Below are 24,163 nucleotides of genomic sequence, written 5' to 3' on the forward strand. Positions count from 1 at the left end.
GGATTAATCGATGGGCGCCACCAGAGATGGCAAACGAGTACATGTTCACGTGTCAAAAGAGTGGGTCTATAATGAGAGTTCCTCAGTGGTCAGTGTGCGCGGGGTCAGCCATGATTTCTACTCCAGTGCAGGACATCTCCTTAACTGCCCAACCCACAGCAATCTAAGCTGATGTGTTCATAAGCTCAGGGTTCATGTAGCATCAGAACCCCAGTTTAGACTATATCCTTCTCCTTTATTGCTGCCCTATCCACACACACGCACACGTACACGCACACGCACACGCACACGCACACGCACACGCACACGCAAACAAGGTATTCATAAATTCAGTGTAGGGCTACATCAATTAATTGATTAGTTGTCAACTATTAAATTAATCGGCAACTTTTTGGGGAATAATCAGTTAATTGGTTCGGGACATTCTTTTTTAAGCAAAATGCTTCAAAATTCACTGATTGTAGCCTCTTAAACTTTAATACATTCTACTTGACTAACTCTTCTGTGACAGCACACTAAATGTTTGGCATGTGGACAAAACAAAGCATTAGAAGACAATTATTGGGCTTTGGAGAACATTGATTATTGAGTGATCAGTGATCAACTTTTTAAACACTTTCTGACATTTTATCAATTAAACTATTGATTGATTAATCAAGAAAATAGTAAACAGAATAATTGACATGAAAAAAAGTGAATTGCTGCCCTAACCCAGTGTTAAGTCAACATGCTGCACAATAATGCACCTGCTTAACCAGTGATTGTAATATCCTTGATCCACCCTGGCAACTGTATCAAAGTTATTATTTAAGGCCCAGTCTGCCAGCTGATCTATACTCCATCACAGGGTAAATCAGGCGGGGACTGTTTAACTGTATCTGGGGGGCGTCAGCCATTAAATTTGCAGTCACTTGCAGATAATTGGTGTTTTGCCAGGCCTGAACATGTTGTCTAATTACTCATGCAGTCAATAAGTACATGATTGGATTATATATGCTCTGTCTTGGCAAATCTACCTGATTGGTGCCTGGAGGGTCCAGAATGAGTCAGCTTAATTGAGACTGACTTGACTATTTGCATATATTGTCCATTAGGGATATAGTTAGCATGGTGCATTACAAATTAAAACAATCCCATGGGTTTTAAGGAGCGGTTCTCCAGCGGATAATTGTAATTGCTGATGAATAATTATTAGGCTATAAGCAGCACATGTAGGCCTTTTGGGAATTATTTGCTTTTAATAACACATTTCATTGACTCGTGGAGCAGTGTTGGTTTAACAGGGATGTGTTTTCAAAGGCATTACCATTCATATAATGTATAGCTTTATAACAAGAGCCAACATAAATGTGAGTCCTTTTTTAAAATATTCGAGTCACTATGGAAAATGATAGTATGAAGTGTATACCAAAGGTAATGTATGTAGCAGATAACTGACCATGATGTACTTTATTGTACTTCAGACAGCGAAGTGAAAGAAAAGTAAGCACTACAGTCATATAAATTGTCTAATAAGGAGAGGACAGGAATCAAGTGCAGTATGAATATGCTATGAATAAAGAGAAAAAAAACACTATAAATCGGGGAAAAAATAATGCAAATTGGGAGTTACAATGATGGCATCACAGACAGTTGTGAACACTGCCTTCTGTGCTAGACCTGTTTTATTCTAACTCATAACCTCTCTCATTCTAAGTCCGTACCCAAATGGAACAGTCTCTCTCTCTCCTGCTCTTAGAAGAAGAGGTAAATTGATAGATACAGCTTGAGGATGAGACCCAGTTTGAGAAGCTCTTAATGGGGACGTTTTTGATGCGTCTGTGGTTATGTGGAAACTCGTTATGCAGGTGCCATTTGTCTGCATGGCTAGAGTGTGCTGTTAGTGGCGAGAGGGGCCTTTGAGGAAGTAAAATGACTGAGATGGGGCTCTAGGACCTTTACATAATCACCAAGCGATCCCGATCTATTCCTCCCCTAAGCAGCACATGGTAGATTCGAGGCAAGACGCTGCATGGGATATTCATGCAACGCCCTCTCCTCACCGCCCACTGCCCTCTCCCCAGTTTCCTCAAGACAAAACAGATCAGTAAAAATAGCTCATGTCAAACACAGAGGACAATACTGCCCATGTCCTCCTCATTTCCTCTTGTCCACCCTCCTAGGGCATCCTCTGTAAGGATGACAAGGCGCTGCGAGGGAGGCTTTCCTTAATCCCGTCGGCGAACAAAAACGGGAAGCCTTTCTTTGCTGTTTGGAGAAGCGCTAAAGATGAGCTTTAGCCCCAAGACATGCATGATTCAAGTGATGTTTGGGACATGATGATACTGCGCTAGTCCCCTTTTGGCTTATCCTGAGTTTGAGGTCAGGAGTTGCTTGACAGTTTTGTGCACTGCCTGTGGTAGTTAATGAGTTACCATTTCTTCACTTTGTAACAGGGTGACAAAAATAACATGTGCATTTATGTCATAGCTTACAATGTCATGGTGTGTCTGACAGAACAAGAGTATTGGATTGCTCATCTGAGTGTGTGAGTGTGCTCATCTGATTGCGATAAATACTTGGAGTAAATACTATAGTCTCAACTGATGTGGTTGTTTATGTGGTTTAATAATTTTTAAGCTTGTACTTTTTTATCAGAAGAATAAACATTCATTTCACAGCACTGAAAATGTTTTTCATTCATGTATAGATGAAGATGTGGCTGGCAAATTGGCTTTGTAGTTTTTTTAGCCTACTTCAAAATTCAAAACTGAACAGTGCCATAAGAAATAAATGCAACTGTCCCAACAGAAATGTTGAGGGTGCTCACAGTCTTAGTATATCTGTCCACCTGATGACTATAATTACTGATATGTGAAGAATACCAGTGACAAACACATTAGATGTAGGGGATAAAGTTAATCTCAAGACATCTTCAATCTCAGACAGGGAAAGAAATTGCATGTATGTAGTCTAAAGCATCTGACATCTGCAAATATCTTGATCAAGGCCTAAATGATTAAACAGCATACCATATTCTTGAAACTTGACCATCAGACGGATCACTTGTGCATCTAGTAATAAATAGTCTTATTTATTTTTATAACATTTTCATAATAAAATTACAAAGTCGTATTCAGCATTGTTGTTTTGTTTTTTCAGACATGGTTGTTTACAGCATAGTCAGCAATATACACTATATACGTTTGTACAGCAATCCTGGACAATTTACATTGGTTTCTAAAAGCAGTATTCCAAGGAATGTTGACACATTTTGGTCACAGCTTCTCGTTTTAATAGCTATTTGTGTATTCCAGTTAAGTTTATACTGAAGGTAGACATTACAATGATTCGGGAAGATAAAAAAAAAAAGGTTTCAGGTGCAGATGGGGTTGTGGAATGGCAATGACTGTAAGATCAGAATGAGTGACCCCCTCCCAAAAACAAACCAATAGCAGGCTAAGCGCTTGTGCTCCGAGTGTGACACGCACTCCAGAAATGGAAACAAATCTGGGACAGAACAGGTCGATTAGGTCTGACCATAAATCCGCATCCCCCTTTAAAACGGAACAGTTGTAATCAGTTTATTGAATTATTGTGATAATCATCTTTTGACTACAGTTCGTCACAAAGTTATTGATGACTGTTGCTGGTGACTGGAATGGTTCCTTCCCGGAATCAGTGACTGACTGGGTTGGACATGGCCACCTGTTGAACTTCAATTCACTGCACTACACAAATCCCCATTTTCACTAAATCACAAATCTGATTGGGGCTCATTTTTGCGCAAATTTGAAGATCATATCAGTCTATAGGAGGGTAAATGCAGCAAGAAATGACAATAGCAAATTTGGACAAAAATTTGATCATGATGCGCACAGGCAAATGAGTTAACTGCATGAGATTTAAGACATTACATTGATGACTTGGTGCATCATTTCTCATCAATATTCAAAACGCTAATATCGCCAATACCGTAGGCTACACCACACACAATGTGAGCTTAATCTAAGGACCATATTTTCGATATACGCTTTTGTTCAGAGTTCTTTCATTTCTTTGTAAATTATAGTCCTGTCTGTATCCAGAAGAATTGATGGGGAAGAGTGTGGTCGTCTTTGAAGATGGAACGCATTTTGATCCAGCGCCGGTGCGTCAGAGGGTGAGCGACGTTACTTCTTATGTTGGAAAAGGAATTTTGACAAGATAGCAAAAATAACGTAAAATGCTGATATAACGTGTTTTTCTATACTGCATTTATTCGGACAATCTCATCTTCATCACGGTGTCAGTTCATCAGGTGTCATCACTTCCCAACTTCATCTAGATACTTGCGATTTAGCTCTGCTTGTTCCCTCTGGTTCTCGATCCGTGCCATTTCAATCATGTTTCTCAGCAAGTGGAAAGTGAGATCAATTGAGATTGGAGGATCGTCGTTTCTCTTGGACAACTCCACGAGATCCTCCAGACTGTTTCCCTCCTCCGACGAGTGGACTTCTACCCTCGGCGTCAAACTGCGCGTCAAGTGAGCAAGTGCATCCGTGGCGAGAGGAGCCGTGAAGCTGTCAACGTGAACACGCGAAAGACCTCTTTGAAGACCAGGGTTTTTCTGCAAGTACTGCAAAATCTTCTCTCCGATTAGATACGACACCGCAGAGTCACCTGCTTTTAACAACACCTCGTCCAGCTGACTCTTGTACCCATGGCCGTCAAAAGCGCTCAGGGGTCGACATACATTAGGGTGAATGTGGCTGGACAACAGAACTGTAGCTATTAACAGGACCAAAGGAGTTGGCTTCATAATGAACGCACTGGGTGAGGGCAGTCTGCAAAAGAAAGATACAAAACTATTAGAATTAGCCTGAGAGACAGTGCATGGAGACATTCCTAGTCAGTGTTCACAAGAGTGGGACTCTTGCGTTGGGACATAGGCTATCTTCACGACTCGGGATGGGCATGCGACAAAACGACATTCTTTAAAAAATAAATAATGATATTGATTGAGATTATATCAAACACAACAAATTGTTTGCAAGACGTTCACTTTAAATGAAATTATCGCACATTGCAAAATTATAAGCTTTTGGATGAAACATCTGAAAGGCAAGAAAATATAAAACTGTCTAATAAAAGTAGTAACCCATAATCCCATAAATAGCCTACTTACCGACTCGTCTCCTGTTTGTCAAAGTTTCCTTTTCGCTGGTTAAGAAGTGTTTCGTCCGACAACCGAATTCGAAAGTCCGGCCAAAGAGACTGGACCATCAAGCATCATGCTGAATGGTTATATACATCCAAGATACCACCATTGACGTCAGTCCAAGTGCATAAAATGCTTGTAAATTAGGAGACTGAGACAGGGAAGTGTTTCAGGGACAACTGACGGTGAGCATGAAGCAGACGGTTTCATGAGAAAGACATGAACGGCAGTTTTTTTACTGGTGTTTAAATTCAGCTTTTTTGCCCGCTTTACAGATTCGATCCGATGCGATGCAATGATTGTGCTGAAAGCTAGGAATGGGCAAAAGAAAGAAACAAAAAAAAACCTGCTACGTTGCTGCTCCCAAAGATAAGACAAAGGTCCTCAAGCAAGCATTTTTATTACCAGAATATTCCTTTACTGTATAACTTTCGGAAAGTTTGTTTTGGTCTGAAGTCATGTTAAAGAGGAACATTTTCATAGCACAGAGACAAAAAAATAAGGAATATTGTTTTCTGTAGCGATGGTTGTCGTGATGCCTTTCTGCATGGCTAAGCATTGCAAGGAAAGCAAAGCATAAGCGCGCAACAGGGAGATGTTGCTTTCTGTCCGGAGAACTGTCCATGGTCCTGAAGTGACTAAACAACAATGCTGATTGTGTATTTATACTGCGTTTCCAAACTTTAACCTTCTATTTCAATATCTTGGGTTTAGAAAAGTTAACAGGCATTCATATTGACATTTATAGCCAGTCATTTAGCTAATGTTGCTCAAAAATGCTGATGGACTACCTCAGGTGTATGTGCAACTGCTTTCGATGGAATTGGAGTACGTGTCTCTCGTCTCTTAAAAAAGAAATAAAACAATGGAAGGGTACAAAGCTGGGCCACCGCGCCTGACGTCATGCATATTTTTTTTAGGGGTGGCGAGAAGGCTGTCTTCAGTATTGTTCGAAAACGTGACATGTATGATGATCTTTGTCTTTGTCGTAGATACAAACTACATAGATACAAGATATGTTTAACAGCATGTATTAAAAATATAATGAGTCAGTCAATAACAAAACAATGATTCCAAGTAATTGTTTTAATTAAATGCATATGCATTAACGCTCATGTATGCTCTCAATGAAAAGACAAAAGTACATTATGGTCAGGGCCCATGACAACTATACTGTCCTTACCCGAAGGACTAAACACCCATCTTGCTTAGGCTACCATAAGTACCATACCATAAGTAGCCTAAAACTAAATTATTGGTATAACTTGATAAGAGACTTTAAGGATCATAATAACATGCATTGAATATGCCTTACATAACACAGAGAGATGCTAGTGTCTAGTGAATTCCAGTCATGCAGGAGAAAGTGTTAATTACAAAAATAAGCATGATCTTTTAAATACAATTCTTTCATTGATAAACTGAATTGCTGAACTACTGGGTCGTCACCTCTGCCTCTGCAGAGATGTGTAAGTGACCACAGAACGCTGTCTACAATGACAGCCTAAAACACATTATGGTCACACTAATGAGGTAGCACAATTTCTGGAGCCACTCGTCACATCTTGTTGGCCTTCCAGGAGAGATACGAGTTCCAAATCACTGCTACAATCTGAACCACCGCCAATCTGCAAGAGGGTTATGAGAGGTCAGGCGTTACTGATACAGCCACGCAGCAGTGTGTGTGGTGTGTGTGTGTGTGTACTATCACTCTGCATTGAGGGTTGAGGGAGAAGTGGAAACAGGAGAGAGCATTGCCACATGACGTAGCATCTTAAACAAAACAATTTGAGTCTCAAATGAATACAAGTAGACAAGGTAGTTCAATTAAAATGACAGATGACTAATCGTGATGTAAATGCCATCTGCACACCTTTCTTTCTCTGGAGATGGAAACTAAGAGGGTTAGCAAGGCCGCTAAAACTTTCTTATCTCTAAGGACACATCGGAGTAAAATAAAAGGCCTTAGACAACATTTGGAAAACTTCCCAAACTAAAGAACCAAAGATTCTCTACTAAGTGCACATGATAAAGACAAAATATACACAAGAGTTTTTCAATGAACTGCTACATTTCTCTGGCTGTCTTATATCAGTCAAGGTCTAACACATCATTACCCAATGAGGCATGCATGGAGCAACAGCACCATCATGCAACTGGCAGGCTGTGCTTACCTGTGGTGTAGTGGTACAAAATAAAAGTTGACTATCTGGACTGGAGGCCACAGCTGGTGCAAAAAGGAATGAGATCAAAACAGAACAAAGTCTGTTAGACAGTAGTATTCACACAGGATTCATTCATTCATTCATTCATCATTCATTCATTAGCATATCCAGAATGTAGAGTCTCTACTCGGGATCAACTTACATAGTAATTTGCGACCAAGGCATCTGTATAGTCCTGTGGGTAACAAAAGAAATAATTCACATCAGATAGACCAAAGACACCTGTCAATCACAGTCTGGTAGCTTCCACTTTTAAATTGTGCCTTAGAAAAATCCATGTTTTTCAGTTACTTAGATAGTGTAATTTCCTGTGTATTAGCCACATTGTGTTTAAACTGCAGGGCAGTGTTTTATACTACTAAAAAAAAAAAGATCCATATTAAACTGCACCTGTGTACTAACAGCAGTGCCCAATAGCCCAATCAATCAGATTCAGATCATGCTTTCATCATAAAGGAGAATGAAGAAAATAAATGCATTCCCATGTATAGGCCGCACCCGTGTAATAACCTTAAAGCTGAAAAAAAAAAATTCAAAATCAATGTATACTGTTAATAGTCAGGAAAGTCAGGAAAGTACGGTCAGCGAGGCTTCTCAAGGAAAAGTAGGCAACAACGGTTATTCCGATCAAAGATTCTAAAGCACTTGAGAGCACCTGATCGGAATAGAACGTATCCCATGTAGACAGACAGACACTTTGGCTGTAGGTTGGCAACACCTGACCCCAGTCTTCTGGGATCGAAGCACACGTATGCTGCCAGCGGTGTCTGCTAATGGGCTCATGTTAACAGCTCTGCGTCATACTGCCCTGTGTTTACAAGCCCTCTGTAAAAACTACATATACTTTAAAAAAGAAAAACAATGGCTTGCGACATGTTTTGAAAAGGTCACCTGGGCTTTTTTTTCGTGGCGTATAAAAAGTACAGAGAACCGTATCAAAGAAACTAGACATGTAGTTAAAATTTCACCGCCCATTGGACTGGGGTGGGTTTCTTTAACTGAGAGCAAGCGGAAACGAAACACGCGCTACCCGCTGTGCAGTAGCCTTGGGATGGGTCATCAGACACGTCACCATAATGCTCCCTGCGGTTAGGCACAAGACGAAAACAAACAAAAAAATCTCCCCCTTTGGGCAAAACGTCATGGCAGTAGTAAACAGGAACTCCAAGAAGGACCTCAACAGTTGAGAGAATCTGTAGAAAGAATGGGCTACACTAAACACACAACATAAGCGGAATGTTCATATGCTGTGACAATAAGCTTCCACTATAATCAATGGAACTGGCTACACCAGGCATGAGAGTGATCTCCCCGTTCTAATGGAACTGGCTACACCAGGCACGAGAGTGATCTCCCTGTTCTAATGGAACTGGCTACACCAGGCATGAGAGCGATCTCCCCGTTCTAATGGAAGTGGCTCCACCAGGCATGAGAGCGATCTCCCCGTTCTAATGGAAGTGGCTCCACCAGGCATGAGAGCGATCTCCCCGTTCTATTTGTGTGCAGGACATGCGCTCCACACACACTCCTCTTCCACTTCAGGTCCAGTGGAGCTTTGCTTCAGTGCATGTTCAGTGTTCAGTGAGGGTGAGCAGTACTTGCTCATCAGGACCCATTCCACTGAGCGGAGCGGACCCCCATTTGTCTGTCTTCTTCATTAAGCCATGCCAGGCTCCATGACGGCACCAGAACCATCAAGGGGCTCATAACACCAAGGGCAATGGACAGAGATGTGATTAGCACTCATATTTGTTTTCTTTTTTCCTGCAGCATAAAGCTCACTTGACCTTTTCAGGAATAAGGCACTTTCAACACAGACACAAAACTCCAGATCAGGTAGTCACACTGCTGAATTAAAAAAAGTAGTAGTTCATAGAAAGAAACTGATCCATGAAAAAAAAGTGACCCACTGGGTGACCCCCCCCCCCCCCCCACCCCAGAACAGGGATGGGCACAGTCTGGTTCCTACTTGTGTATTTAAACAGATCAATCACTCATACGTCCATGCGGGACAACCTTTAACAACCTGCACAAGCTGTGGGCTGCCGTGGAGTAGTTGTCCTAAAGCGTCTGTTCCCCCAACCTCCACCCCATACCACCCCACTCCTAGGATGCGCCGACTGCCCTTCGCTGGCTCTGCCGCAGGTTCCAGCCGGCTTGGACGGCACAGCCCTGATTATTGCCTTTCACCTCGCATTTACTTTCCATCAGCAGGCCAGCCTAACGAGCGCATTCTTCATTTGTTTTCTGTCTTTTCTGACATTTAGGTGATTGACCTTTCAGCCTCATTTTAACTCGCCACCTACCTTACATAAATAATAGATGACGCCCATACCAATGTCCCTGCTGTAACAAACCACACCACCACCACCCCCATCTATCCAACCCCAAAACGTTCCCACCGCCCCCCCCCCCCAGGCCCATTCAGAAGTCCTGTTCTACAAGGCATGAGTCACTGTTCGCTGGTTCAACCCGCTGTACTCCCATCAATGGAAATAGCTTCTAATTACAGTGGGCCAAGATGGAGGTCAATGGCTTTTGCTGGAGCACTACGACACCCTACAAATGGGTGGAAGAAAAAGCAGCCAGCCAGAGAGTGCCAGAAGCGTAAGAGAAGAATTCCCACGAGATGAGTAGGGTCCGTGGCTGCACGTTGATGCCCTGCGCTCCGCAAGGAATAACACGGACGTCTCCGTAACAAAAGCAGCCGTTGCCACTCTGAGTGGTTTCCTACAGTAGATTAGACAGAGGCTCTGTGCCGCGTCCTCATTTGTGTAGCGAGATGCAGCAGGTTGTTAACACGCATGCGGTGGCATGAAAGGAATCTGCGCTCAACCTGTCAGCTCACATAATGTCCTTCCAAGAACAGGGTGCATTGCTGTGTGCCTTTTTAGTGTAGACATCGAAACATGACACAATGAGATAAGGGTTCATTCAACCCATCTTTAGCCTGTCTGGGGCATTGGAGAGGTGCATTCATGAGCAGTGGATATAATAATGGATATAATAATTTGAGGGTAGTCGTAGAAACTTTGCAAGAAAGAACATAACATTACTACTTCTTTTCTATGAATCGCACAAATTAGCGTAGCAATTAATCACTGTCTGGTTTCTAGACTATTCTTCTAGAAAAGGTAAGTGTTTACTTACCTTTTCTAGAAGAATAGTCTGCACACTTTTGATCTCTCCTATCTTTATCTATTTATTTTTTTATGGAGTTTAAACAACGTTTCAACCATCAGGTTCCCTACATACCATTGCTCCATAGTAGAGGACCTTGTGAAGACCCAGGGGTCGAAGTGTTGTTTGAGCCCAACTCAAAAAACTCAAAAAATTTGTAGACTCAAGATATATATATTTATTTTTTTATCATGTTACTCTGTACCTAAGATGTGTGCAATGACCTTGTGAAGAGGACTATTTCTATGCTCTGCTTTATGATGGTACAAAGAGTATGTGGTGCTCAATGGTGGTCAGAACTGCCACACTTACCCACTCATACACACACACACACACACACACGTTTAAATCTCAAACCTGCCATTGCAAGTCTGTGGTATTTATCAGGTGGTTTTATCTAGAGTGACAGTGACTTCACTTTACTTACCCTCTTCAGCTTGGCCACGTTCTGCTCTATAGTCAGCCCGTTCAGAGTGCCAGAGATGCCCAAGAACACCCCCAGGAAGCACGGGGCGAAGCCCACCTGCGGACACAGAGGAGCCAATCAGTATCGGCCGTCTACTCTACACTATCGCATCCACGCCAACAAGAGATGCTCGTGAATGACATTCAGACTCTGATGGATGGGATATTTTTTTAGAGGCATTTCACTTTCTGCAGCATAGTGTGTGTCATTAAAAGCAGGAGTCATCAGCAAGATTGAAAATTGGATAATTGGACGATGACGTGCAAGGAGTGTGTTCTCACTGCAATGGAGTTAAGAGCGAGAGAGAGAGAGAGAGGTGCATGTGGGATTTGTGGTTAGAAATGTTGTGTTTTTGATTTCTGGTATAATGAAGGATAGCACAAAACACAATAATTCTAAATAAACAGCGATAACGGAAACAGCAAACAGCGATTCAAATATCGAATTAACAGAAAACAGAAAATTGGTCATGAAAGCCTTGTGCCATGTGGAACCTGGGATGAAAAAGTCAAACAAATGGCAAACAACAAACACAAAATAAATGGTAAGAGATTGCCTTTACTAGTTTATAAATAAATATATAAATAAGATAGATGCATATTTTATTGATCCTAAAGGAAATGTAGCTTTAATTAGTGTAATTAGTTTTAAAGATTGCAAAGGCTGTTGGTGTTGCAATCATGTCCACCCTTATGTAGTTTAAAGCTCAGTCTTCATATAGCCTATGTTGTGTCCATGTTTATATGAAGTACAACTGAGGGTTACACATTGTACCGTACACGGCAAGATAAGTGGGTTAGCAAGCTATGTTGTGCCAAAAGTCAGGGTTTGCAATGGCATGAGAGTGGCTCTCTTTTAACCTGGCTACATCACCATGGTCAATCATGCTGCAAACTTAACCTGCTCTGGACCAGGTTATGTTGGAGAGAAGAGCTAAAAACTCATAAAATCAAATCAAATAAAAGCACATCCTACTGGCCAATCAATTATCAAGTAGCCATACCTGGAAGCTTCTGTCAAATATGTTACAGGCAGAGCTCCTCCTATTTTAAAATAGTTGCAGGTGAAAACGTGGCTAATATCCATGTGCACATCATAAGAATACATCAAAGCAGCTGATTTAATTAATGAAATACACAGTCAGATTAATCACCCTACATGGTGTACTTACTGTACGCCTTAATAAATATATATAATAAATAATCTAAATACATTTTTTTTAAATAGGCAGCTTAAGACCTCTCCATAATTTTCAACTGGCCATATGGTTCTAACATCGCCCCTTTCATGGGAATGCGTACAAAGTCTAAAGAACCAATTACCTCAGATTGCAAATTCACAAAGAAAGCCAAGTTAAGTGTGACTTGCTTTATAGTATACCCCTTTGTTGAGGTCAGACTAGTATTGGAGAACCTCAAGTGAGACGCTAGCACCTTGTGCGCCTTCCTTCAGAGCTGTGGATCGACCTAGTGCCTTTAAAATTAATCACAAAAAGTGCATTCGGACACAACAGTTCTAGGAACACAGTTCTACTAACTACTAACTGGAGAGGCTACACCTAGAACTACAGTTCTTTGGGCTTTTTTTGTTTGCATTTGCACACACTAGGAACTCTGAGATGACTTCACACATTAGTAGCCCAATGATTACATGGCCATAAAGTAATGAAACGAACAGCACTGCTATTTAGTTACTAGCTACTGAAGTTTATTGACAAACTAGAAGCTCAGAATGCATCTAAAAAAGAACAGCATTGTTAATAACATTTCTTCTCATCCGTCCAGAAGGCATATGTTGCATGACAGTAGGCAGTCTGCAGCCTTCCCATGCAGGTTTTGTTTTGCAAATTGAAACAGAAGTTGAATAATTTTTTATAGATTTAAGAAAATAATGCTTCTGCTGCCTTGGGATACAAATTAGCCATGGTTCCTATGCACAGCTCAAATAGTTATAGGCACTGCGGTCAGAGGAACTCTTTAATCCCCAGTTCCATGCTGTCCGAATGCACGAAAAAAAGGGGTTCTAGGAACTGTATATTCTAGGAACTGCCAAAAGTTCCTCTGGTGCGAAAGGGACTTATGCTGAATGCCTGCCTTGTAAAGCTCTGACCAATCTCCATTAAAGCTGGCCAGGTCACAGTACTTACATAAAATACCCACAGTGGCCAAGCAACTTGCACATTACTACGCATACGAGAACACAGCCCTAAACTTGCACATTACTACGCATACGAGAACACAGCCCTAAACTTGCACATTACTACGCATACGAGAACACAGCAACTTGCACATTACTACGCATACGAGAACACAGCCCTAAACTTGCACATTACTACGCATACGAGAACACAGCCCTAAACCCAGCACCGTGCTCACACCATATCTAGACCCAGATATTGACAAAAGGGTATTGACAGAAAGTGGGTCTCTAAAATTAGCCCTCAGATGTCATCAAATCTATTTTTTGCGTTGAGATTTGAGAGGGGTGTGTGTGTGTGTGTGTGTTTGAGGGGGTGGGGGGTTAGCAGAACTGAGTTGTCTTTTCTGCATGCTTGCGTTAGATAATCCTTTTCACTCAAGGGGGTGGGGGAAAGGGGGAAAAAGGGCCACACTTGCTTTCCCTTTTGTCAGTCTTATCCTACACATTCATCTCAACCACCATCCCCAATCACGGTGCATTGTGTGAGTGCATGGAGAATACACACCGTCTCCCTTGTCAGAGTGGGATTACTGTTGTGTGTGTGTGTGTGTGTGTGTGCGTGCATGCATATGTGCGCTCCTTCCTGTGTGTGTGTATTGAGGGGATGTGTAGATAACAAGTAAGTTGTGAGTGCTTTACCAACACTTCTGACACACACACACACACAGTGCAGGAGCTCAACTATGCTAGCGAACGTGTGTATTACAGAGGTGAACTAGTCCTATCCATTATGTGCCCTTTATTCACAGTTCAAATTCTGGTTCTGAAACTTTACAGAGTACCACCACAGAAAACAACTGGCACTCCAAGTACCCCCATCATGACTGGCCGAGGCCGTAATCGTAAAATACTTTGATATAATTTGAATTTACATGCAACCCCCCCTCCCCCCCAAAATCAAGACATAAATTGTTATGCTGAGTGATAGTATTGTTCCAAACTGGCCAGAGAAAAGGGAGTGCAGAGGTGAGATGATCGAAGTTAAAAAAAACACGGCATCATTTTGGGAAATTAGTTTATTCACTGTGTCCCCCAGAGTTAGATAAGATGATACAAACCCTTCTCGTCTCTGCATGCAGTAATTCAGTCTGAAGCACCCTTCTATCTACTACCAAACTCTGAGGGAGATGGTGAATAAGCTAATGTTGGCATGGACATTTTCAGATATAAAACCAGTATCAAAAAACCCTAATTGCCGCCGTGGCAAGCATTAAATATGTTCCACTGATGTCTACTTGATTCTATTTGATTGGGTTGAAGAAAATGGCTTTGCAAGATGAGTAACACAACCCCCCCCCCCGCACACCAACCTCAAATTTCTTCAGAATTTTAACCATCAGTTTCTTGAATCATAACTGACTTGCCTTGCACAATAATTCTGTCTTAAGCCATTGCTTACTGTATGTGAAAGGTGTAGACTAAACCCTGGAATTATGAAATATCAATTGAAAGGAAGCAGATGTCCAGGTTGCTCATTATTTGTGAGAAATTCACACTTACGTCTTATCTCTATCACCCTTCCTCTTCTGTTTCAAAGATCATATTATCTAGATAAGTCAGTTTTTGCTCCTTTACTCTTCCAATGCCACCTTCAATCCCTGCCCAATTCAATCATGGTAATATAGCCACACAAAGGCATACCAGAAAGCACATGCAAATGTTGCACAACCAAGTTTTTGAATATTTGCTACTTTGGCCACAATATCTAGATTTATGTTCATATGATTATAGTTATGGTTGTATTTTTTTTTTCAACCATCAATGGCATAAGATGCCACAGGAAAATGAGAAAAAACACTATTATTAGACGTTATTGTTTAAAAGAAAATATATAAACTTATTCCACTGCTTGGTTGAATTTCCCATTGTCCTACATAATTTAGAACAACCATTAACTGTAGATTATTTGCACACCTATGAAGTAGATCCATTGTTTTGGCCGTATCACATTTGTATATTAATTCGCCGAACTCGTTGTGAAGTTTAAATGAACCGTCACGTTGCATCCGAGCTGTAAAATGCAGACGTTCAGAACATAGTAATAATAGAATGGCACGAACTGATTTCACCCACCATGCACATGCATATTTTTCTATGTACACCAAACCCACCTAAAGTGTTAATTGCCAAAGAGCGCAATTTTCATTTCATCTGGCAACAGACCACAATTCCAGACAGTCACTGTACCATTCAGTGCCTCCTGTCCTTTACAGTGCAACTGGAAAGTTTTCAGACCCTTTTAAGTTTCCCACATTTTGTTGTGTTACAAGTTCATCTTAAAATGGATCTCCTAATAATGTCCAATGAATTAATTTAGGCACAGTGGTTCTTAACATCCTCCATACTGTGCGTGGGGGCACCCGTGGCCTACTGGTTAGCGCTTCGGACTTGTTACCGGAGGGTTGCCGGTTCGAACCCCTACCAGTAGGCACGGCTGAAGTGCCCTTGAGCAAGGCACCTAACCCCTCACTGCTCCCCGAGCGCCGCTGTTGTTGCAGGCAGCTCACTGCGCTGGAATTAGTGTGTGCTTCACCTCACTGTGTGTTCACTGTGCGCTGAGTGTGTTTCACTAATTCACGGATTGGGATAAATGCAGAGACCAAATTTCCCTCACGGGATCAAAAGAGTATATATACTTAATACTTATAGATAACCATGAGTCTTTGTCTAAGCATGTTTGTCACATTTCCAGTTGATTAGAACCTTTTTATTGTTTTAACTGTAAATATAGGCATTTCCAACAAAGTACCTCATTTGCATAGCCATTCCCGGACCTACAATAATCAACACACTTTATTCTTATTTAAATTAAGTGTATTCTCTGTAAGTGTATTAAGGGATTTAGCCTCTGTCATTTTATTTTCATACCTTACTGAAAAATAAAGTCATGAACTACTTCTGAAAGCTCACAGACACTGATTATCTTAAAGAAGTTGAATATAAATAGGAAAATTCTTCTGTTCCATTTTGTATAATATTTTCTAGGGGTGCCAATAACTGTGGGCAACATGTTTTTGTTAAAAATATTTATTTCTTTATTAGATTTTTGTTTTTCTCAGAATAAATTAGCTTCCTTTCAAGGTTGGAGTTTTCTTCATTGTTGTCATTGTGAGATTACAATAAATAATCAAAATTTTATTTAAGTGAGTATTTTTTATAAGTGTTTTAGTCAACTCAAAATATAAGAGTATTTTTTATAAGTGTTTTAGTCAACATTGCCAAAGGTTCCAATAATTCTGGAGGGTACTGTATGTGTGTATGAGTGAGTGATCTTGAGGGATTTGACTCACCTGGTCTAAAACCATTTTCTTCAGGGCAGCACTTTTGGTCTCTCCAACAACCAGCCTATCTAGGACTCTGTACCAACTGCCTATAACTGGACCCTAAACGCACACACACACACACACACACACACACACACACACACACACACACACACACACACACACACACACACACACACACACACACACACACACACACAGGTGGGTGGGGGAGAGAATGAGAGGAATGTTAGGATAGGAGTTTATTTTTTGAAATCATTGGCTAAATCAGTAATTTACCTTTGAAAAACATTTATTTACAGCCAATCTGAAACAAGCATTTAGTTTAAATCAGGTAATAGTTCTATAGCTGCCATATTTACTGTATTCAAGGACAACTGTGTGGTATGTACTGTAGGTCTTAGGCACTCTGTATATCTATGTGTGTGTGTGTGTGTGTGTGCGTGCGTTTTCATATTGCCATTTTCCATGATACAGGATATGAATAAACAATATAACTACATACATAACTGTGCACAAGCACATACACATACACACACACACACGTACACACACACCTAGCGGAAAGACTGCATATTCTGGGAGAGCTTTTGTTTTCTCTAGACATCTATGCAGTGCACACACATAATTCCTTCTTTTTCTATTTCCCTGTTTAGTTGCATAACGTAAAAAAGCACCACCACAAAGCACTAACACACATAAGGAGATTACTGTCACAACGACACTTCGCCAACAGCAGGATGACAACATGACAAGATGCTGACACAGCTGTTAGGGAAGGAACAGCGTCTAAAAATAGCATGTTCCAAGACAGCACCATCAAAGAGTTTTAGCTGTCGTTTATCTTTGATGCCAGTGCACAGCTTAACAGATTTTTTTGGCCTAGTAAAAAAGTATTTGTAAATGTCTGTCGGAATATTTTAGATTGATGCTTTTGGTGTGCGTGGAGTCAGAAGTCAGGAACACTGCCATCACTGTCTCAGTCACATTATCTGCTGTGAGTGTGTGCAGGGATGTGCAAATGTGTGTGTGTGTGTGTGTGTGTGTGTGTGTGTGTGTGTGTGTGTGTCTTCACTTCTGCATGCAAATGCATGTAAACATCTGCATGAGTGTGTGCATGTATACACCGGGAGTATGAGGGTTTAAATGTGTGTGTGTAAGTTTGTGGATGTTTTTTTACGTAGCATGTGTCCGACCAACATCTGTTTGGCATTTCGGTGGCGGCCCCTAAGACCCCCGATCTAGTCTCCACCAAGCCCTCTGCTCAGCCCTCCTCTACGGTACAGGATGACGCGTGCTCTGCCCTCCTTCAGCGTCACGGCGAACATGATGTTGCCCTGCTGGGCGAGGCCTCTGCAGGTTTGTGTACTGTAGGGGGTGTAGTGCAACCCTGTTGGACTGGCACATACGGCTCACTACTCTTCCCTTGGTATGGAAGTTTTGGGTTTAGCTGAGCTGACTGAGTACCATAAAGCGAGGGTCTGACTGGACCGTTATAGTGAATGAGTTTCTGTCACACAATAAACACTTAGAAAGTCCTTCAGTCATGTCCATTCCTGCTTGGAATTGTGTGTCTATAGAATTAAAGGCGCTTTAAGCGATGCTGGGTAACTTCTGTTGACGTTCAAACAAAACAGAAAGCTAGCTCGCTACTTCCTCCCCCTCCCTCCCGTGCAATTGAAACTCTCCTAAACGCACATCTCGTCGGTGATTTGCTGGAACAAGTTGTTTTGTGGCTGTTTTTAGAGCCTGAGCTGACCACAGAGATCAGATTTTTTTACAGTGTATTCAGGACACTGGCAGCTAGCGGATAGTGAGGTGATGTTTGCTGTAAGTGACAAAAAATGTTTTAGGCTAAAAAACGTATTACATCGCTTAGAGCAATTATTATGCAAGATTCACGTAGCAGCAAAGTATAGATAATATACAACATATGTCTTCATTGTAGTGTGTGATACTATATACTACATCTATGTCCATGTATGAATGCCCTTAATGAGTACATTATGTAAGAAACCCTGACCTTAGCCATAAACCAGTTTGTCTTGGGACAACAGGTTCTAATGTGAAAAGTACTTTGCACTAAGTAAGTGCACAGTACTTCCAATCAGACACATAATGTAAAATGTGGCCAAACTATAATCTGTTGCACAGCCTGAAACCCCATAACAACCTGACATGTAAATGATGCAAGCAGGCACCTGTGTGTTTGGGAAGGGCAAACAAGTAGGGAGTGCAGAGAGAGAGAGAGAGAGAGAGAGAGAGAGAGAGAGAGAGAGAGAGAAAGAAATAAAGAGAGAGAAAGAGAAAGAGAGAGAGAGAGAGAGCACTCACTACAAAGAAAAAGCCAATGCTCATCATCTTGGCGGTCCGGCGCACGCTGTGGTTGGCCAGGCCTCGGCGCTCGATCAGCTGCTGGGAGATGACATCGCCCACTCCCACCAGAGAGCCTGGGATACACACGGGGAGAGAGAGGGATAGAGAGAGGGAGGAGCAAAGAGAGGAGGACAGGGAGAAGGAGATAGAGAAAGGTGATATTGTGATTAAAAAAGTGATATTGGAGGTAGAGAGAGAGAAAGAAAGAGAGAGAGAGAGAGAGAGTGAGTGTGTGTGTGAAAGAGATAGAGAGAAAGAAAGAGAGAGAAAGAGAGAGAGAGAGTGTGTGTGTGTGTGTGTGTGTGTGTGTGTGTGTGTGTGTGAGAGAGAGAGATGGCAGTCAGGGCATCTGCTCATCCTCACTACCTGGCAGGAACACCCCATTCTCCAATCCCTGAGCCTTGGCACCAACAACAGCCAGAGGAGGAGGAGAGGAGGGGAGGAGCAAACAAGGGAGTGTGGAAGGGAGGAGAGGAGAAGAGGCAGTGCAGAGGGGTGAAGAGTGAGGGAGCGCAGAGGGAAGGGGAGGAGTCAGGGCCCCATTCAGACATGGCTGCCGCCCCATTCAGACATGGCTGCCGCCCCATTCAGACATGGCTGCCGCCCCATTCAGACATGGCTGCCGCCCCATTCAGACATGGCTGCCGCCCCATTCAGGACAAAGAGCGGGAATGACGGCTGACAGACCGCTACAGGTCCCAGGCCTGCTGGGCGCAGTCATTCCTACCAAATGGCCCGGACAGACCACTACAGGTCCCAGGCCTGCTGGGCGCAGTCATTCCTACCAAATGGCCCGGACAGACCACTACAGGTCCCAGGCCTGCTGGGCGCAGTCATTCCTACCAAATGGCCCGGACAGGCGTGGGCTTCGGACTGCATCGCCTCACTCTCTCTGTCTGGCAAGAGGGACATTAGCTATGCAGCCAAAAATATTCACCAACATATACATACAATGGCTTGCAGAACTATTCAACCAACCTGAAATTTCATCACAGTTTACTGCTTTGCAAAATATATATTTACATTATTTTCCCAGACAGAATTGAGTATTTTCTTTGTGCACACTCTGCTGGGGTCTAGTTCTAAAACGGGATGGATGGACTGTGATGGCCTCCCTCACCTGTTGATATCTTCCTCAGATGCTTGTTTTGAGTGACAGGCTTTTCTACAAAGCATCTCCATGGTGATATGCAACTTTCACTTTCTTCTTTAGGCTTAAGGATCTACAGTGCTCAATTAAACATCAAAACGCTTAGATGTTCTTGGAGTCTCACTTTGGCATTCGAATCACATTCTCTCTTTAGTATTTTCCTCTGTTTGTTATTTTACAATCTGCCTGTGGCCATTACAGAGTGATTTCTATATCCAGCGGGAGCTCTCTTTCATCTTTAACAAGGCAGTATCTAATTATGATAGGTTATGGTCAAACAAGTGAGACATCTTTGACTCAATTACAAATAATGTCATGTGTCTTAATCTGGAATAACACAATATTTGGGTTTGAGTACTTAGTGGCATATTTCAGTGTTTTTCATGAATTTGTTTTACTGATAGGAAGCAAATATTTTCTCTTTTTATACTACAGCATAAATGTTTGCAATTAAAATACTGACTGAATACTCTTTTTTGTAATTGTGAGCAGGGTAGGAATTTCACAGCGGCCACGACGGCCATGGCCGTCGTAGCCCCTTGCGTTGGCCATGAGGCCCCTTTGAAAATCAGAGGTTTACAGGCCACGGTGGCCTTGGTGCCCCCTTCTTTCAATATTCTGCTTTGCGTCCTACTAATAGCGATTTTTATTTAGCCTGTGGCCTGTCAAAATAATCGTAGCATTCACAGCGCAAATTAATTTAGTCATTTACGCAGTGGAGAAAGTGGCAGCGCAAGAAAGAAAGTGCGTCCAAATTCACCCATTCTTCTCAGTTGAACTACTCGCGAAGTAGCCTGTTCATCACAGACACCACGTATCACATGAAAGAGCTTTTTCTCAGCTTTTAAACGATGTTAGCCGATAATTTCTGTGTTGAACGGTTCGCGAGAAAAGTAAATAATATAATTCAATTTAATCATACATTCTACTGAAGGTGTTGCGTCCCATGATCTCCATACCCATTCATCTCGGTGTAATACTTTACGAACCCTTCTTTTAACACATGACAACCCATATATCAGAATAAACAGGAGACCTTACCGAACACAAAGGTGTAAAGCAGTCCCCTGTACAGTTAGCCGTTCCAGAGTAATCCAGTTTTGAATTTGCAGTAAAGTTCGACATACATGGATGCCTCCAAATTTGGGCTTTAAGTTTTACAATGTGTTTAAATTGTTCCACATAATTTCATAACGGGCCAAATACAAAATAAATGTTACAAATATCGCCTATATATTGGTAAATCAGAGGACAGCTGACTAAGAGTTTGTAAAAGTAGCCTTAATGATCACAAAATGCTAAGCATGCATCTAGGCTATTTGAGTTTCTTAAAGCTGAGCTGTGCTTAAATTGTTCAATACATGATTTCTTAACAGGCCAAATATAAAATAAATGTTATATATAGCCTAGACATCTGTAAATATTAGATAGTCAGATGATTTACAGTTCTATGTAATATGTCATGTTTTCATTTCATGTTTTTGTAATGTTTCATACAGTGATGCAGGTCTACTGCAGTGAATAGGCTAAATACAACTTTGATATTTTTTATAGCCTACTACTAATAGTTAACTTTGGCCTTGGTGCCCTGACATGTGGCCTTTGTGCCCCCCACCAAATATGCCCAACTGAAGGCCAAGTGGCCTTGCCCCCAGAATGGTGAAATTCCAAGCCTGATTGTGAGTATGACTTTTAGAGGGTTGAATACTTTTGCAAACCACTGTACATATGAATCAACATACCTCTTACATTCTTCTATCTGCTAGATTTGTATGTATTTACATCTGTTGCAAAGAGATTTCCCTCAGCAGACTAAAAACACATCTATGTGGGATGCTTCCTGCTGCCAGAAAGGGGGTTGGCCAATGCGACATGAACATTTGCATCCTTTTTCTTTTACAAGATTTTTGTAAACAATTGTTAACTCACTGTGTTTATTAGTCCCTGTCCACCCACGCCAAAAAGGCCGACAGCGTATCCCTAATGTGCAAGAGCATCTGAAACAATACGTCCCCCCACAGCCGATCCCACATGACAGCATAAAAAATAGTTATGCTATGAGTCACTGCATACGATGATCTGAGAGAGCCCCCTTCTTTGAAAAAGCAGATTTAGACTGAAAATATCTCCAAGACTGTGCCTCTGGAGACAGAAATAATCTCGAAATATTTTTTTGCCCCTTTTAAACACCACCAAAATGTGACCTTTAAATGTTATATCTGAATCAAATGGATTCATATGACTTTTGGATATTAATCTGACCTTCAAATATGACCTGATAATATGCCCATCATTATGACTATTAGTGCAGAAAGGAGCGGGGGATTACACGTGAGGCACTAGCTGGAGAACCCTCGGTGGTAAAGTTGGCCGAGGGTGGGGGGTTTCCTCTGGGATTACAAATGTGTGAGATGAGTTGAGGCCAGGGTGTGTGGGAGTGATACTCCACTCACTGCTGTGTTGGCCTCTGCCATACCCAGCTCTAGAGCGCTGCCACCTGTGTTTGACTGGAGACTCGGTGTGTGTGTGTGTGTGTGTGTGTGTCTTAGGCTGGGGTATTGTGTGGAGAACGAAGCAGACTAATCAATTAGGTTCCACTTTCCATGAAGTAAAGTTCACACAGGACTCTTTCAGATGGAAACAATCTGAGTGATGGAATGAGTCTGATGGTGCTGCATGGCCATTAGATATAGACTTGGCTAAATCAGAGTCCCCCAACATCAGCCAAAAGTTTTCCAGCTGTTACACACTACAGCAAGGAAACTAGGACAAATAATGCAGATCTTAAGTACAATTAACCTCTATCCGCCTTAAATGAAAATACTGTTTCATAAATTTGCATCATTTTCCATATAGCAACTCTGTGGCATTTATTATTATGCTAGAGCTACCATACCAAATACTCACAATGTACAGTAGTTCAAAACTCAGACTTCCAGTGGAATTAATCCATTGTGTTTTTTTTTTTTTTTTGTGTGTTTTTTTTTTGTTATTGCAATATCAACGTAATATTTGCCTCTGCAGCTGACCACAAGTTCAAACTGCATATTACACAAACACAACCACTAAATAAACAAATACTCGTGGGGCAATTTCGCTACACCCCTTTTCATCTTCCTATAAACAGAATCTTTCAGTCTAACATTTTGCCCGTTTTCCATGAACTAATGGGACCAAACAGGCACAAACAAGCGAAAGAGTAGGTTGTTGAGGGGGGAGAGGAGGGGGTGGTGGGGTGGAGAACATCATCTCCTGCACAAGCCTTTCCCTACTCCCTGGGGAAAGAGTGACTCATCAACGCACAACAGGTCATTGTCTTTCAGAGACCTGCCCTCCGATAGATGCACACCTTCTGCCTGAAAAAAGCACTCTCACTAACGCAGTGTTGATGGCCCTCTCTGCTCATGCGTGTGGGTATGTGTGTGTGTGTGTGTGTGTTTGTTTGCGTGACATGAAGATAGAAAAAGGATATTTGTGTGTGTGTGTGTGTGAGCGAGAGAGACAGAGACAGAGAGAGAGAGAGAGAGAGAGAGAGAGAGAGAGAGAGAGAGAGAGAGAGAGAGAGAATTGTCCTGGTAAATCAATGTAGGGTCAATTTTAGGGTCTCCGAGCAGTGGCATGCCAAAACGTACTGTATAACAAGAGCTGGACATGCATCTCCTAAATGGAGTCCAGTCCAGTCTAGTCCAGTACACACACACACACACATGGCCCCAGATCATGTGCCCATCCATTAGATCAGCTGGGCTGAATGAAGCGGTGTCTCAACTTAACGAGCAAGGACACAAGTAATGCTTTGGACCAGGCAACAGGGGCCCCTGCAGGGCCATCATTGGGACCATTCGCACACGCAGCCCAGTGCCAATCAGATTGACCGAGTTGTTCCATCCTCATCTCCTGGAAATGTCAGGGACCTGTGCCTCTTCGCTTCAAAGTGACTGGCCGCAGTCCGGAGGCCATCGATCGGTCTCTCTAATCAAAGTGTTAGAGGAACAACCAAGGTCATGCATTATTAATGCAATGTGTAAACTGTTGGCTAGCGGCTGCTTCTGCTCCTGCAATGTAGTGAAAAAATTCACAACAAAACATGATGTGTAAAGTGAT

At 42.0% G+C, this 24,163-nt stretch overlaps 3 protein-coding genes across 5 annotated transcripts in view; 1 reads left to right on the forward strand and 2 right to left on the reverse strand.

The window, feature by feature from the left end:
• The window catches only part of trim54 (tripartite motif containing 54), a 31,227-nt gene extending 28,269 nt beyond the window's left edge, over positions 1–2,958 (forward strand). Inside the window, exon 9 of the mRNA XM_042094336.1 lies at positions 2,163–2,958. The gene's annotated coding sequence lies outside the window, so the exon portion shown is untranslated. The remainder of the gene's footprint in view (positions 1–2,162) is intronic.
• Positions 2,959–2,976: 18 nt separating this feature from the next.
• uts1 (urotensin 1) lies at positions 2,977–5,400 on the reverse strand. Its single transcript, XM_042094349.1, has 2 exons — positions 5,147–5,400; positions 2,977–4,805 (listed from the first exon to the last, which is right to left on the reverse strand). Exons 1-2 carry the CDS (start codon positions 5,242–5,244, stop codon positions 4,286–4,288), a joined length of 618 nt encoding a protein of 205 aa, XP_041950283.1. The 5' UTR covers positions 5,245–5,400; the 3' UTR covers positions 2,977–4,285.
• An 850-nt stretch (positions 5,401–6,250) lies between these two features.
• The window catches only part of mpv17 (mitochondrial inner membrane protein MPV17), a 32,231-nt gene continuing 14,318 nt past the window's right edge, over positions 6,251–24,163 (reverse strand). For all 3 annotated transcript variants that reach the window (XM_042094351.1, XM_042094353.1, XM_042094352.1), the window contains exons 3-8: positions 18,868–18,983; positions 16,540–16,632; positions 11,012–11,107; positions 7,547–7,579; positions 7,354–7,406; positions 6,251–6,807 (exon numbers count right to left, since the gene is read on the reverse strand). In XM_042094351.1, coding sequence (XP_041950285.1) covers positions 6,738–6,807; positions 7,354–7,406; positions 7,547–7,579; positions 11,012–11,107; positions 16,540–16,632; positions 18,868–18,983 — 461 coding nt within the window. In that variant the 3' untranslated portion in view covers positions 6,251–6,737. The remainder of the gene's footprint in view (positions 6,808–7,353; positions 7,407–7,546; positions 7,580–11,011; positions 11,108–16,539; positions 16,633–18,867; positions 18,984–24,163) is intronic.

Source organism: Alosa sapidissima, chromosome 6, assembly GCF_018492685.1.
Source record: "Alosa sapidissima isolate fAloSap1 chromosome 6, fAloSap1.pri, whole genome shotgun sequence".
NCBI classification, from domain to species: Eukaryota; Metazoa; Chordata; class Actinopteri; order Clupeiformes; family Clupeidae; genus Alosa; species Alosa sapidissima.